The 14446-nt window shown below is 39.1% G+C and overlaps 1 protein-coding gene across 1 annotated transcript in view; it reads right to left on the bottom strand.

Moving 5' to 3' along the window:
- CUBN (cubilin) overlaps nucleotides 1-14446 on the bottom strand; it is a 253314-nt gene that overhangs the window by 107214 nt on the left and 131654 nt on the right. The window contains exons 32-36 of the mRNA XM_063099467.1: nucleotides 6753-6912; nucleotides 4896-5009; nucleotides 2899-3009; nucleotides 1408-1536; nucleotides 340-472 (exon numbers count right to left, since the gene is read on the bottom strand). Of these exons, the coding sequence (XP_062955537.1) occupies nucleotides 340-472; nucleotides 1408-1536; nucleotides 2899-3009; nucleotides 4896-5009; nucleotides 6753-6912 (647 nt within the window). The remainder of the gene's footprint in view (nucleotides 1-339; nucleotides 473-1407; nucleotides 1537-2898; nucleotides 3010-4895; nucleotides 5010-6752; nucleotides 6913-14446) is intronic.

Genomic DNA, 14446 nt, shown 5'->3' on the forward strand with positions numbered 1-14446 from the left:
GAAGAACCTAAATGTGCTTAGTTCCAAGAAAAGATAAAATTACTATTCTCTAGACATGAAGTGTTCCATAAATTTATTTAACAAGAGCTCAAGAATGTACTGCTGGTAATGTTAGGCTGGACTCTAGAACCGTTCTTGAGAGAATCTTAATGCTATTTATAACCCTAACTATATTTAAAACAAAGGAAATCTGAGAAAAGACTTCCTATAGTTCCCACCGTATTGTCTATAACAGTTGCCTGGACACAGGTGCTGTTAGGCGTCCATCCTATTAGTAACTGTGCTCCCTTCCTGCAGATTCATCAGCACTGAAACAATACACCATAAAAAAGGATTTACATGAAAGACAGCTGGAGCCGGTTGCCAGGGGAACTGACAATGTTCCAGACACATTCCACGTTATGGGGATAAACTTCTGGGTAGCCCGGGCTGTCAAAGATGCCTTCAGCCATGTGGAAGTTACCACCACAAGCTGGAAGAAAAGAGAAATAAAGTGAACATCAGAGCAAAGATCAAATGCAAGACACCATAAGATAAAGGAGAAAAAACACTAGAGCCATTATCAGCATCAAAGGATAAAGTATTTCTATCTTGCATCAAAACAAAAACAAAAACAAAACTATGTCATATATAATAAGGGTAAGAGTCTGAAAACTGAAAACCAAGAGCCATGCAGTGTGGTAGATGAGAAGGAACCTCCACAGTGTCTTTTCTAACAGCCTTTTCTCCCTGTGAACTATAACTCTGAGTAACAAAGGATTTGTTTTTAATCCTACAACCACGTGCACCAGGACTATCTTCAATCCTGGCCTAGAGAGAAAACAGTAAGCCAGCTTGTCCTTCTCAGGAGAACACTGAAACACACACACCAATCTTCTAGGTGTCCTACAGATTTTGACTACTACGAAGGAGGAAGCCGGCAGCTGACGAATAGATCTCTCCCAGCGAAGAACCCCAGGGCTGAGTGGCTCCTCTTCCTTCTCCTCCCCATGTGCCACATCTGTCCTGCCGTCTGTGTCAACAGCCAGACCCTGCCGGGGCCCAACGGCAAGGCTGGGGGGTCTGGGAAACAGCCACATGGCTGTTTGTCCATAAGAGATGCCATCAGACACTGCCAGCCAGGGGCTGCCTTAACAAACATGCCGTAAAGGAGAACACCAAGACCCTGGTAAGCAAGTAATCTGAGACCATGGGGTTCGGCTAAAAAGACAGCCAGGTTTCCAACCAGTTCTCCCCACTTCTAGAATGTACATGTTCACCTAAGTGGGAAGAAGGTAAGATAAGGCACACAAGTGATCTCAGGAAACCACCTCCCAACTCTGAAGGTAAAACAGTCCCAAATAACAAACCAAGGATTTCTACCACATTTCTGTTCCCTTACTGGGGCCATTTGCCAACATTTCTTACCTGATGATGATGCAGCATATGTAGCGTGGAAACCATGAGAATTTTCGTAAGAATCAGAGACAAACCTCAGTGTCAGGGCCGTGCTGAAGGATGTGATGGGATGGGGCATGGAGGTGCCACAGTAACGACCTGAATAGTGGAGAATGACAAGAAGAGTGATGACATGGCAGAGGCATCATCTCTACTAGAATTACAGGAGACCAAAGCAAACAGAAGAAATCACTACTAGAACCACTTAAATCAGGGTCAGTGTTTGAGACAATAACTGAGAAGTAAAAATAAATTATAAATACAAGCATAGGAGAGATAACTCATACATATGATTACAAACAATAGGACCAGAGGAAAAATTTATATGACCTGGCTGCAAATGTAACTAAAGCAAATATCTCCAGCATGGTAAGGACTTGAGTACATAAATGTGCTAATACTTAAAGTTAATATATTATAGCAGAGAAAAGTGTGGATGCTGGAGCCAGACAACCTGAACTCAACTCCTGGCTTTGCCATTGACTAGCTATGCAACCCGAAGCAAGTTACTTAAGTGCTCTGTGCCTCAATTTCCCCACTTGAAAAAAAGTGATGTTGAAAATAATTAAACCTGTATCATAAGAGTACAAAGACTGAGTTATTATTTATAACACACTCAGCACAATAGAGCTATATGAGTGCCTGTTAAATAATAGACCCTTATCCTTGGTCACAAGGATTTTTTACTTGCTTATTGACAAATATCTCAGGCAATACAAGGAGGGGTGAGCACAGAGGATCAAGTGCATTCACTGATTGCCCACTATTGTCTCAGGCACTGCTCTGGGCACTGGGAATGAAGCATTAAGCAATTCTCTGATGGAGCTCTTCTCTGATGAAGAGCAATTCTCTGATGAAGCTCTTCTCTGATGGAGCTTCTAGTGTAGGACAAGAAGCTTGTATGGCAAAACTCAAAACTTAGTAAATTCCAGGAGAAAGTTTAAATGACCTGAGATTATTTTCCTGACAGGCATTTCAGAAACTAGACAGCAACTCTCTTAAGTTTTACTGGGATATCTAACAAACAAAATAACACATTTTTAATTTAATGAATGCACAAATGAATTAAATTTATTTTGCTTCCACTGAGGACAAAACGAAGAGAAACATGTTCAATTTGAATGTAAGAACTGTGGTCAAATATTAGTAAGAAATTTCTGACAGAATACTATCTAATGCTGGAATGGACTGGATTCCATTACTATCTAAAGTGGTTGCAACTTTTACATTTTTTAAAAAACATATACAGAAACTTATCATGTCTTTGAATATAAACAAGCTGAGTTTCTTCAGTTCCACATTAACTCCTTCTTTCTTACCCTCTAATTATCTTTATTTGGCTTATGCTGCTCCTCCTGTTTATTGTAAACATTCTAACCTTGAACGGCAGTATATAAATATGTAAGTCTATAAATAAAACACAGCCAAGACCACGGTGTAAATGAGTGAGCACTGCAGTACCTCGGAGGGGTGCGTCATAGTCGTCGCCGTCCAAAATTTCTAAAAAGTCATGAGTACACGATGTGCTGCTTTCAAGTCCAAAGTGAGTAAAGGAGAGGGTGATATGATTGACTGTAAGAAAAAAGAGAAGACTATTTAATAAAGTACTGGCAAACAAATTGTAGTGGGAAAGAAATTCTACTGACAATTTCATACGAGGGTTCTCTAGCAGGCAAGCAGCAATTCAGCAGATTTGCACAGGGTGGAGTCGGTAAAGAGGGGGAAGGGGAAAACTTCCATGCCAAAAGGTTTCCTTTGAAGAGTAACAGAAGAGTTACTTTTTGTTTGTTTGTTCTGTTTTTGGCAGCTGGCCTATACAGGGATCGAACCCTGCACTTTGGTGTTATCAGTACCACACTCTAACCAACTGAGCTAAATGGCCAGTCCTAGAACAGATGTTTTCAAAAGTGTCTGTAGAATCTGAAATGCTATGCTAGTAGTGGTAAATAAGAGGACTCCTGGATAGGTTTATTCCAGGCACTATTGGGAATGTCTTGCTGGATAATAGAAAACATTTTTCTATCAGCCAGTGCTGTGTTCCTTTCATAAGTATTTTTCTCGATAGAATTGTTTCCCTAAATTCTGATTCTTTACATGTGCTTGGAAACAAGACATTCTTTTCTCCCTACCACAAGCATCCTAGCACACTCAGTTTTATTTTAGGGCCACAGCTTGTGCCCTAGAGGATCTGAGTCATTTATCAAGAAAGCTTTGAATTACTTGCAGAACAGCAAGTGCCTGGGTACGTTTTCCTTTTGTTGTTTTTCCAAGGTCCCTACTCTTCAGAATAGGATCTTTTCCTGTGCTGTTCTTGAACCAGTAAGATCTTTCATCTAAATGCTTTACAACTCATTAGAAAATAATCCTTAGGCACAAAACTGCTGGCTCAAGGCAGGGGGCTTTTTAATCTACGGCTCAGTTTCTGGCTGGCCAGCAACTTTCCTTGGGGGCTAAGGATTACATCACTGACCTCCGCCTCTTATGCATACCGCCAGAGATCCTATCAGTGTGTTAACTTATAACATCACTAGGAAAAGTGTTAGATAATACTTAAGTCAAATTCTTCCTATTACAGATTGTTTCTGTTTTCATCTTGAGTGACTAGCTTATTTTACACAGATCATTAATTATAGAGGAGAGTTGAGAACTTAATGCCTTTCCCACATTATGTCTGAAATAGTAAATTTTTCCTGAAAACCTTAAAGGAGGGCCGGGGTCATCTGAAGCAGGGTTCATAATGGCCCAGGATTACCTGCTTTGCAGTTGTTTTGTTGTGTCTTTAGGGGTCCTCTCCTCATTTTTTGTCTGTAAAATGTGGACAGTCATCCTTACCAACAGACTGTTACCATGTCAGACAATAAGATTCTATGATCCCCAAAAGAAAATTAAGCACTTAACTAAATGTTTCTTCCACGCCTGTGCTGGCATTTTTAAAATGCATGCATTGCAAGGGAAACCAGGTTTTATCATCGGTGTCCACTTTGATTGATAGGCTCGTGGCACTGCATTCTCCAACTGTGAGTTACTCCAGTGTATGGTTCTTGTTATTTATTTACTCGTATTCACTCAGCAACTGTCTTGAGCACTTACCACACTCAAGCACATGTGTAGAAGATGATTTATTTATCAATTATTTTTGCTTACCCCCAATCTCACATGACTGTCAATACAGCAAGGTTATTGGTTCAGGGTGTGTGTGTGTGTTTCTTTGCTAGGCTTTTAAACTAAAAAAAAGTAAAAATAAAAAAAAATAATAATTAAGAAGAAACAGTAAAGATTACTTCCTTCTCAGATTAGGAAATGCTCGCCCTCATGCACATCAGGAATTGGGACTTCCAAAAGAAGAGGAAGGCCATCGGTTGTTTGCACTGAGGAGGTAAGAACATTACTCATTGACTGACTTTCCCACAGACACAATCCACCCTGGGTTCCTTTTCTTTTTTATTTTTGTTACTTACATGGAGGTTGAGCTTGAATTATCCAGCTGCAGTTCTGATTGTTTGGATACTTGGCAGGGAACAATGGAGAGGAAATAGTATCAAAAGAGCTGGTGAGGATGTGGCCACCACAGGCTGAAGAACACACAAATAAAAGACACACACATATGTCATGTACTTTTGATTTCTACTGACTGTACAGAACAATCATTTGATGACTACAAACAGAAATGATTTTTCCTTATTTCTGAAATGCATGCCAAGGAAATTCTCTGCCAAGGAAGCTGCCCATAAACCATAAGAAAATGGGAACACACTTTACATTTATAACAATATTTGTCAATTACAGGAAGTGGGGAAGTGGCATAAGACAACAGATTAAAAGACTATGAATTGCTTGAGTCATTCAAACAAAACTCTAGCACTGATTCACTTACTCTGTCCACTCATAAGTTATAGGTATAGGGCTAATCCATTTATAAATGACTTTTTTTAGGAAAATAAATACTCATTTGAACAGGACTTCATGTGGATGGCTGCATATTATCAGAGAGGTGCAAAGCTCTACGGGAGTCCAGAAGAGGGAGAATCCATTGCTGCTGGAGAGAGTAAGAGGGGTCTCATGGCAGAGGCAGTGGGTGAACGAAGACTTGGAGGGGGAGGAAGGGTAGGCCAGGGAGGGGACAGCCCGAGCAAAGACACGGAGGAGGTGAGGGCTGCACCTGTACAGACCTGTCTCAAGCAAGGGGTGCTTGAGAAGTGCTGGAGCTGATGCTGAAAGTGGTCAGGAAAGAGACCCTGGTTCACATCTGGAAGGGCTTCAGAACAGATGTTGGCGCATTCAGTGGCATGATCAAAGTGGGGCTTTTGCAAGTGACTTTGGAGGAAGTTGGGGCAAGGGTGGGCGAGTTTGAGGAGGCTGTTATAATAATCCAGATGAGAGCCAGTGGGGACTTTTTACTATGAAGCAACACATAAGTGAATAGTTGTGCTGTGTTAAAAAAAAAAAAAAAGTCTTAAGAAAACGTGTAAAAGAAAAAAACAAGTATTAAGAAAAAAAAAATTTTTTTTAAATCATCTAGAATGATTGATAAATATAGTCTGTCTTGCTCCAAAGTCTACAGTGCATCTTTGGGAGACCTAGATCCAGAAACTGTCCCCATCCAGACCTAATGACTAAACAAACTTAACTTATCTGAAGTGGGTGATCTGAATCATCTGAACACAAATGAGTCATAGTGAAGTTAACCAACACCCTCTCCAGCTCTGGGTTCTTTCCACCTCTGATAGTGGGACAAAGGGTTAATCTCTGAGAATGACCAGATGAAAGGCAACATGTGAAAAGGTCTTAAAAGAAAAACTCAGAAGTGGTGATTTAAGAACAAAAACAACAGAAAACAACTGTAACTTATCATCGGACAATGCAGGCGTCAGAAATGAGGAAAACCACTGCTTCTGAGGGTTGGAATCTGACTCTACATTACTAGAAAGTCTTGTAGTTTATAGTGGTATATCTCCTTCTAGTGTGAAACCTTGGATAAATGCTAGATAAATGATTTTGGATAAAAACTATTTATATTATCTTTAGTATTAAATGCACTTTTAAGTATTATTCTGAAAACTTTGAGAATAAACAGTGTATTCAAGAAGTGCTCAGATCCAAAGGAAGTCAGCATCATCTAAGTTAGACAAAAAAAAGGTTAAAATTATCAACAGTTGGAATAATCGTAAGTCATCATTCCCTCATTCTATTTAAATTTTTCACAGTAAGTGGAAAGCTGTGATCAATTTCTGAATGCCGGTGTCATTTTATTATAGCACTAAAAGGGCACTGAAGAATATATCTCCTGTGCTCGGGGAGACCCACTGGATACTTGCCTTGCCTGAACTGAGCTCGAAAGCCCCTGCTCTGTCTGGAAGGGCCAGACTGAAACCTCACAAAGAGGCTGTTTCCCGAAGAGGTGATGGGGTTAGTCAGCTGCTGTCTTCCACACATACTGGCAAGGCGACTAGTTGCGGAGGTTAAGCCATCATATGCCTGCAAAGAAAGATAACAGGGAAACTGTAACTCAGAACTCTAGGTCTGCATCTGCCAAGTCCCTGTTCCATGGGCTGCCTGCACATTGATGAGCTAGCAGAAAACCACACATTTGCTGGATCTAGTGAAATTGGCTTTATTTTATAGTCTTATCACACAGTTCCATGGGAGTGTCTGAGTCTTTGGTTATTTCTAGGGACATTTACATGGATTTCAGGAGGAGTTTCTCTGCCAGAGCCACTAGTAGATCTCTGAATGTCTTTATAAATCCCTTTCACAGCCTTCCTTCCTCCCCCGACCCCAGTGTAGTCACGTCGTAGGCCCACAGCGTGTGCTGAAAATGTTTGCTGCAAGAATGAATACGTGTGCAAAGAGATAAGAAATAATGATGAGTAATGATTCATTGTCAGAAACCCCAAATTTGTTGGAACTTTTTGTTCTTCACAGGGTCATGGTCTAGAAGGAAGAGAAATGACAGAATTCTTTCAAATAATACAAGTGATTTGAACCTGATTTAGAAAATTATCTTTTTTTTTTTTCAATGTACTGGATCCTGTCTCTGTCCAGTGCTATGCTGTTACACGCCAATGGAACAGAGTTTATATCACATACACCTGAAATCAAAGCTTACTCATTTAATTAGAATTCTGTGTCTAGTATGAATTTTTGAATGCTCAATTGTGTAAACCAGGGGGAAATGAGTTCCTTTCCTTTGGATGATAATAATATTATCTATATTTATTAAGTGCTTACTTTGTGCCCAGAACTGCCTTCAGCCCTTCGCATACACTTTTCCTTTTTATCCTCCTGACCTATGTCCATTTTTAGAAGAAGGACAACAGATACACAGAGACCCTAAGCAATGTGGCCAAGTCACATTACTCAATTCCTAAGAGGGAGCAGGTCACATTTGTCCAGATGGCTGGATTCAAGAGCCCAGAAATGAAACTCTTTCATGTCTTGAATATGCAAGATAGGTGCAGGATAGATGCATCAATCTGCCAAGCACCAGAGTGGGATTTTGAGAGCATAAAGTTAAAATATGGCTATTTAATTCAAAATAAATTGCCATTTATATTTCATAAGAAAATCTTGGGAAAAAATAGAAAGTTCGGGGATTTAATGCAAGGAAGGTACTCATAAGCTACTCTGAATACCTAGCAATGATTATAATCAGTGTTCTCTTTAGCACATAAGTATAATTAGGAGGCAATTCTCAGTTTGATTTATACAACCACATGAATCAAATATTAATAGGATTTTAAACTCTCTAAGGAGGGGCCTAAATCTCTCACAACAATGAATTTAAAATCAACGTGGTTCTGTTCTGGAGCAGTACTTCTTTTTTCTTTTTCTTTCCCCCTTTTTTTTTTCTTTTTTGTTGTTTAAATTTTAAATCTATATATCCAACAAATGAAACTTAAGACTGATTTTTATTCAACGATTGATGAAAAACTAAATTACATTTTCTTGACCAACTGAAAATATGGTTTCCAATCTAGTAAGACTTCTTCCTTTGAACACTTTGAACACCTTATACAGTACCCAGAACAATATATAAACCATCATTACAAAACCTTTTACACATTTACACTTCAATCTACTCTCAAATATTACTACCGCTGGTTTAGTTCAAGTCCTTATTATCTCTGTACTTGATTTTATACCTTCCTAAGGTTATAGGTATAACATCCTAGAGTTTTAGTAACGCTCTATCTTGATTATAATATCAAAAGATACCTTCTTAGAACATCTGGGGTTACAGGGTCTGGGGAATATAATAACTGACTCTTAAGACACAAGACTACTTGCTTCTCCAAAGATAATTTGATTGTTTGCTTATTTGTTTAGAAAAGCATTTCTTAATTTCTTAAACTCTAGTAATGGAACACTGGGTTTTATAAAGTTTATAAGCACCCACCCCTCCACCCTGCAGAAAAAAAAGCTTAGCAGATTTTTACAAGTCTATGCGTTCACAAAGTAAGACTTTTCTAGTATTGTTTCTTCCCTTTCTAAGTCTTCGTTTTTGGTCTGAGTGGTTGCAATCCCCTCAAGGGACATGAGGAAAAAAGGCAAACAAACAAACAAAAAACCCAAAAAACACTAAACAAGAAAGTTAAGGCTAGAAACTTCAGAAAATTACATAAAGGAGCCTTTTCCTGGGGGATCCTTTGAAAGGCATGTATCTTCTAGGAGGGCTACAGGCTTCCTAGCTCCCGTGCCTTGAGGTCCTGAAATTACAGGACCTCTGCTAAAATTCACCTGGCTGGGGGCATTGCTTCACAAAGAATGGATCCAAAGTAGGTTTCCAATGTCCCAGAATCAAAATTATATACCAATGACACCCCGAATGTGATGAGCATGCTGTAATTTTACGAGCACCATCATAAACATCCTAACCTAGTCCTCAACACCATGTAATTTGCTTTTAATGAAGAAAGTGAGACAAGTGTGCAAACTTTTCTCATCCAATGTAGGCTAGTTACTCATCCAAGTTCACACAGCTAGTGAATAGCAGAGTCTTTCCTCTCCAGATTCTATATTTACCACATTACTTATTTAAAACATGCTCATGATATGTCTTGGTCCATTCTGTGCTGCTGTAACAGAATATCTGAGACTGAGTAATTTATAAAGAATAGAAATTTATTGCTCACAGTTGTGGAGGCTGGGAAGTTCAAGATCAAGATACCAGCAGTTTAGGACCAAGTCTCTGTTTCCAGGATGGCACCTTGAATGCTGCATCCTCCAAAAGGCAGGAACACTATGTCCTCTCATGGTAGAAGAGCAGAAGAGAGGACCCACTCCTGTAAGCCCTTCTTATGATGGCATTAATCCAATCAGGAGGGCAGAGACTGCATGAACTGAACACCTCCCCAAAAGCCACACCTCCCATCACTGTTGCACTGGGGATTAAGTTTCCAACACCTGAATTTTAGAGGAGACACATTCAAACCATAATTAGCATTTTTTTAAATTTCAAAACCTCGGGCTACCAAGGAGATGGGTTTTAAGGGTTTTTTTAAATGAACTTTGGAATATCAATTCTTTTGAGAGTGCTCTTAATATGAAATCAATATCCTTACATTTCAAGTTTTAATTTACAAAATTACAAGAAAAGCACTGCAATGAAAAAAATGAGAAATTTTGATCTCATTTATTTAAAATTCTAAAGTCATAAAAATTATCAATATGCATTTTCCCTTATTTCCATTTAGTTCCCAAGGCAGAGCTAGCAAATTATATTGCTATTGGATACACATACAATATATTCATATTGCTTGTATAATTCTTACTTAAGTCTACTGTCAAGAGTTCTCTAGGCCTGAGAATTGATTTTCCAGTCTGTTCTTAAGTGGTAAGAGTAAGTGCAATATACAAACAAAACAAAATGTAACTTTGTACAAATCAACTGACTAATTTCTAGATGACACTGATATAATGAAATCTTGAAGTTGAATCCACAAAAGGGAAAATGGCCACTATCTTCAGGAGTTTCAACTATGGCAGTTCTCCAAACAGAGGCAGGTCTGGTTAAGCAATAATCTAATTTCTACAGAAAAGTCAATCGAGTCTCTTTAGAAAGTATCCAGAGTTCTGTGAAAATTCAAGATATTAGCACACACCTTTAAAATACCAAAACTTAACTTTACCATACAAATATAGGGGACTTTAAAAAAAAAAATACAAAACCTGGCACATAATAGACAGTAAATTTTTGCTGCACAAATGAAAAAATGACTAATATATGGCAGTTTATGGTCTCTGAGAACAGAGGACTAGAGTTGAGGAAAACCCTGAGCTAAGAAAAAGCTGTCCTCTCCTTCATGGATTGAATTGTATAAACGCACAGCAGACACAGTAGTGGGTAAGAGGCTACTCACAGTGGGAAAGAGGTCAATTGCAGCTGCCTTCTAGATGGGCTTCCTACATTCTAGGCCCAAAGGGGTCCCACAGGGGTCCAAACTCAGGCATGGCCAATACCATGTGCTCAGCATCCAGATGCCTTTCACCAGCAGCATGAGAGAGAAGGTGGAGGTGGAAAGTGGGCAGAGGGCACCGAACCCATCCCCAAGGCCTGGAATATTCTGAACACACAACATGCTGCTGGGGCCTCCACACTCTCCACAAGCTCCAGCCAGAAGTGAGAAGTGAGCCAAAAATTCATAAATTTTCGTACTGGATGCTTCGATACCTCTTGAAGAGATTTGGGTAAATGTCAACCCATTTCCAAGGTTAACACATGTCAAGTGACATGGAGAGGAAAACCATTCAAGAGAGAGATTGGTATTCCTTCCTGATGACATTTATAGTTCTTGGGGCATATGTTCAGAGTCCTAAGGGATGGTAATTTGAGAAAATAAAGGAGCTAAGCAAAGAGAACTTTTTACCTTCCCATACACATAACAATAATACAAATACATATTCTTTAAGTGTATGTAAAAGTTGGTGGCAGAATTCCTTTTAGAGGGAAAAAATAGTCTTTATTTAGCAAAACACCTTCATAGACTCTCAGAATATGAGTGTGATAGGGGAGGTGTCATTTGATGTTGTTGGGGACAAGTTCCTCCTCTCTCGATGCTTCCTGCTTTATCACTCAGCTTCCTAACCTGTAAAATGGGATTGATACAAGTATACAGCTCAAATGATTCATGAGAATTAAATGAGTTAAAAGATACAGAGTACTTAGGAGAATTCCTGGCACATGGGAAGTGTGTGATAGATATTGGTCTCTCCTGTTGAAGCGAAATGAGAGATCACTAAACCACTGTGTGGAAGATGAGGTAGGGAACTAGAAAGCTATAGAGGCAAAAAGAAAAGAGGACCAAGGGGGAAATTTCCCAGTAATATGGATGAGGTAGGCACCTGAGTGAAAGAATCAATGAAAATTATCCAACTGGAGATTGTTGGGATGGGGTCTGGTATGCAACTTCTGGCGTGGCTCCCAGTGATTCCCAACTCCTGGTATTAGTGTCCTTATGTACTGATCCCCTTGAGTGTGGGATAGACCTAGAGAATTGTTCTAATTAGCAGAATATAGCAAACGTGATGGGATGTCACTTCCATGATTAGGTTACAAAAGATGGTGACTTCCATCTTGCTGGCTCTCTGTCTCTCTCACTGGCACTCTGTCTTGCCCTCTCTATTGCTTGCTCCATATTGTGAGATACTCTACAGGGAGGCCTGAAGCCAAGGCATCAAGGGAGGCCTGTAGCCAACAGCCTGCAAGAAACTGAATCCTGCCAACACCCACACAAGTGAGCTAGGAAGAACCCAGGTAAGCTGCACCTGGATTCCTGACCCACAGAAACTATAAGTGTTGTTGTTTTAAGCCATTAAGTTTTGGGGCCATTTGTTACCAAGCAATAGATAACTAATACAGGGGGTATAAAGTGAAGGACTGAGGAAAGAAAGAATGAAGGCTTCTTAAGAACAAGGCTGTGTAATACTGCATTTTAAGTAACTACTATACCGCTCTTTGCAGTAGTCACCTGTTAGCACCTGGAACATCTATTCAAAGTTTGCTACACTAAATGGCATTGAGCACATGGTATTTTGGAGCAATCAAGAAAAGGGGTATAAATTGCAAGTTTCTCTTAACAAGGGGTAGAGAGAAAGAGAACAGCTGTAAGAGGCAAGACATAGAAGGCCTGAAATTTTAACAATGTCAAGAAATGGAAATCTGGGTGACTAGCAAAACACAAGCCACCTCCCCAGTGACCAACTGTGTCAAGCTACTGAGGGACCAAAAATTTCTCATTGCACTTAGTTTCATAAATACTCAGAAAATGGAGGCCCAGTGGGTGTTGATATCCACGCTCAGCTCAAAGCTCATTGCTCATGCTCTCTCAGCCTGAGCTCAGAGGCTACTTCCAAGTGACCAGCTGAGGCCCAGCAATATTAAGAGTCAGGAGACCTGGGAAGCCTAGTGATTTTAGAGTCAGGATAGCTAGGTCTGAGTCCTGGATCTTCCTCAATATTTGTCTGTTCTTGCCAAAGTATTTTAGATGATCCCGGTGTCAAGTTCATCATGCAAATATTGGGGGTAGGTAATTCCTCCTTGATGCACCACCATACAGTTATCGTAAGGATCAAGTGAGACAATGTATTAAAAGTTTTCTGGAAATTATGATTATGAAAGGAAGGTAAGGTTTTCTCATTTAATTAATCTTCATACATATATTTTTTCATAGAAGTTGGCAATATATAGTAAAGTTAAAAGCGAGCAATTCTACTTCTATGTGTCTACACTAGAGAAACTCGGGTGGTTACATACAGAAGTATCTACAAGAACATTCAGTGCAAAAAGGTTGCTATAGCAGAATATTGGAAGCAACCTGAATGTTCATTGACAGGAAAATGAGTAAATGACTTGTGGTAAATTGGCCAACACCCAATTTTTTTTTTCTGGGATGGGGAACAGGGTACACATGGGACTCAGCTGTGTCTTTACAGTTCACTTTGTGCGGGGGGAAGGAAAAGAACATGAAGCAAACAATTAGCAAGTCTGGACAACGAGATGTTTTTGTGCATTATATACTTTGTATGCATTATATAGTCTATGTTTTTCCATATACTTAAAATGTTTCATAGTAGACTTTTCAATAAAGAAAAGAGAACATCTACAAATAATAAAATAAAATATAGAATAAGATTGAACATAGACTATGATATTCTTCATAGCATTGCTATAATAAGAAAAAAAACCCAGAAGAAATCTAAATGGTCAATAACAAGCTAGTGATGAACTGATTTATAGTACATTCATATAATTGACTATCCAGCCAAAGAAACTATTTTTAAGAAAAAAAAGTTCAAAAATTAAGTTAAAAAGGCAGGATACAAAATTATATATAGTATTATTTTAACTATGTATGTTTATGTGTGTGGATGCATATTTGTATTTATGTGTGTATAGGAAACAACCAAAATTTTAATAGTTTGTATCTACATTGTAATACTGAGGATGGCATTAATAATTTATTTATTTTCTGTATTTTACAAACTTACTATGAGAAGCATATAAATATTTTAAATAGCATCTATATTCAATTTTTTTAAGTGTTTAGCCATTCAGGCATGTGATTACATGCAGACACAAAAGTACACTATTCTTACAACAACAGTACCTCAGTATCTATGCCAGATGGATATTAAAGCCATTTAATCTAGGCTCTTGCTGCCTGACAGGAATGTATCAAGTTTAATGCATATGGCTTCTGTTTTAAGATCTCCAGAACATTTGTTAGTTGACTAATGTCTATAACTGTACTCCAGCCTTCTCTCCTAAGCTCCAGGCTCATATAGCCAACTGCATACCAGACATCATCTCTTCTATGTTCCACAAACCTTGAAAATCAGCATCTCAAACTGAATCCACCACCCTGTCCCCCTCATTCCTCCTTCACCTACATCTCTTGTGTCAGTAAATTCCAGAAGCATATACCCCCACTGCTGAACCATTTTAGATCCCTCGCTTACTCCCAAAGCCAGTGGTTCAGTGTGTTCTGTCAGTTGTCTCTTGGCTCCTTCC

This window comes from Cynocephalus volans, chromosome 6 (genome assembly GCF_027409185.1).
Source record: "Cynocephalus volans isolate mCynVol1 chromosome 6, mCynVol1.pri, whole genome shotgun sequence".
Taxonomy (NCBI): domain Eukaryota; kingdom Metazoa; phylum Chordata; class Mammalia; order Dermoptera; family Cynocephalidae; genus Cynocephalus; species Cynocephalus volans.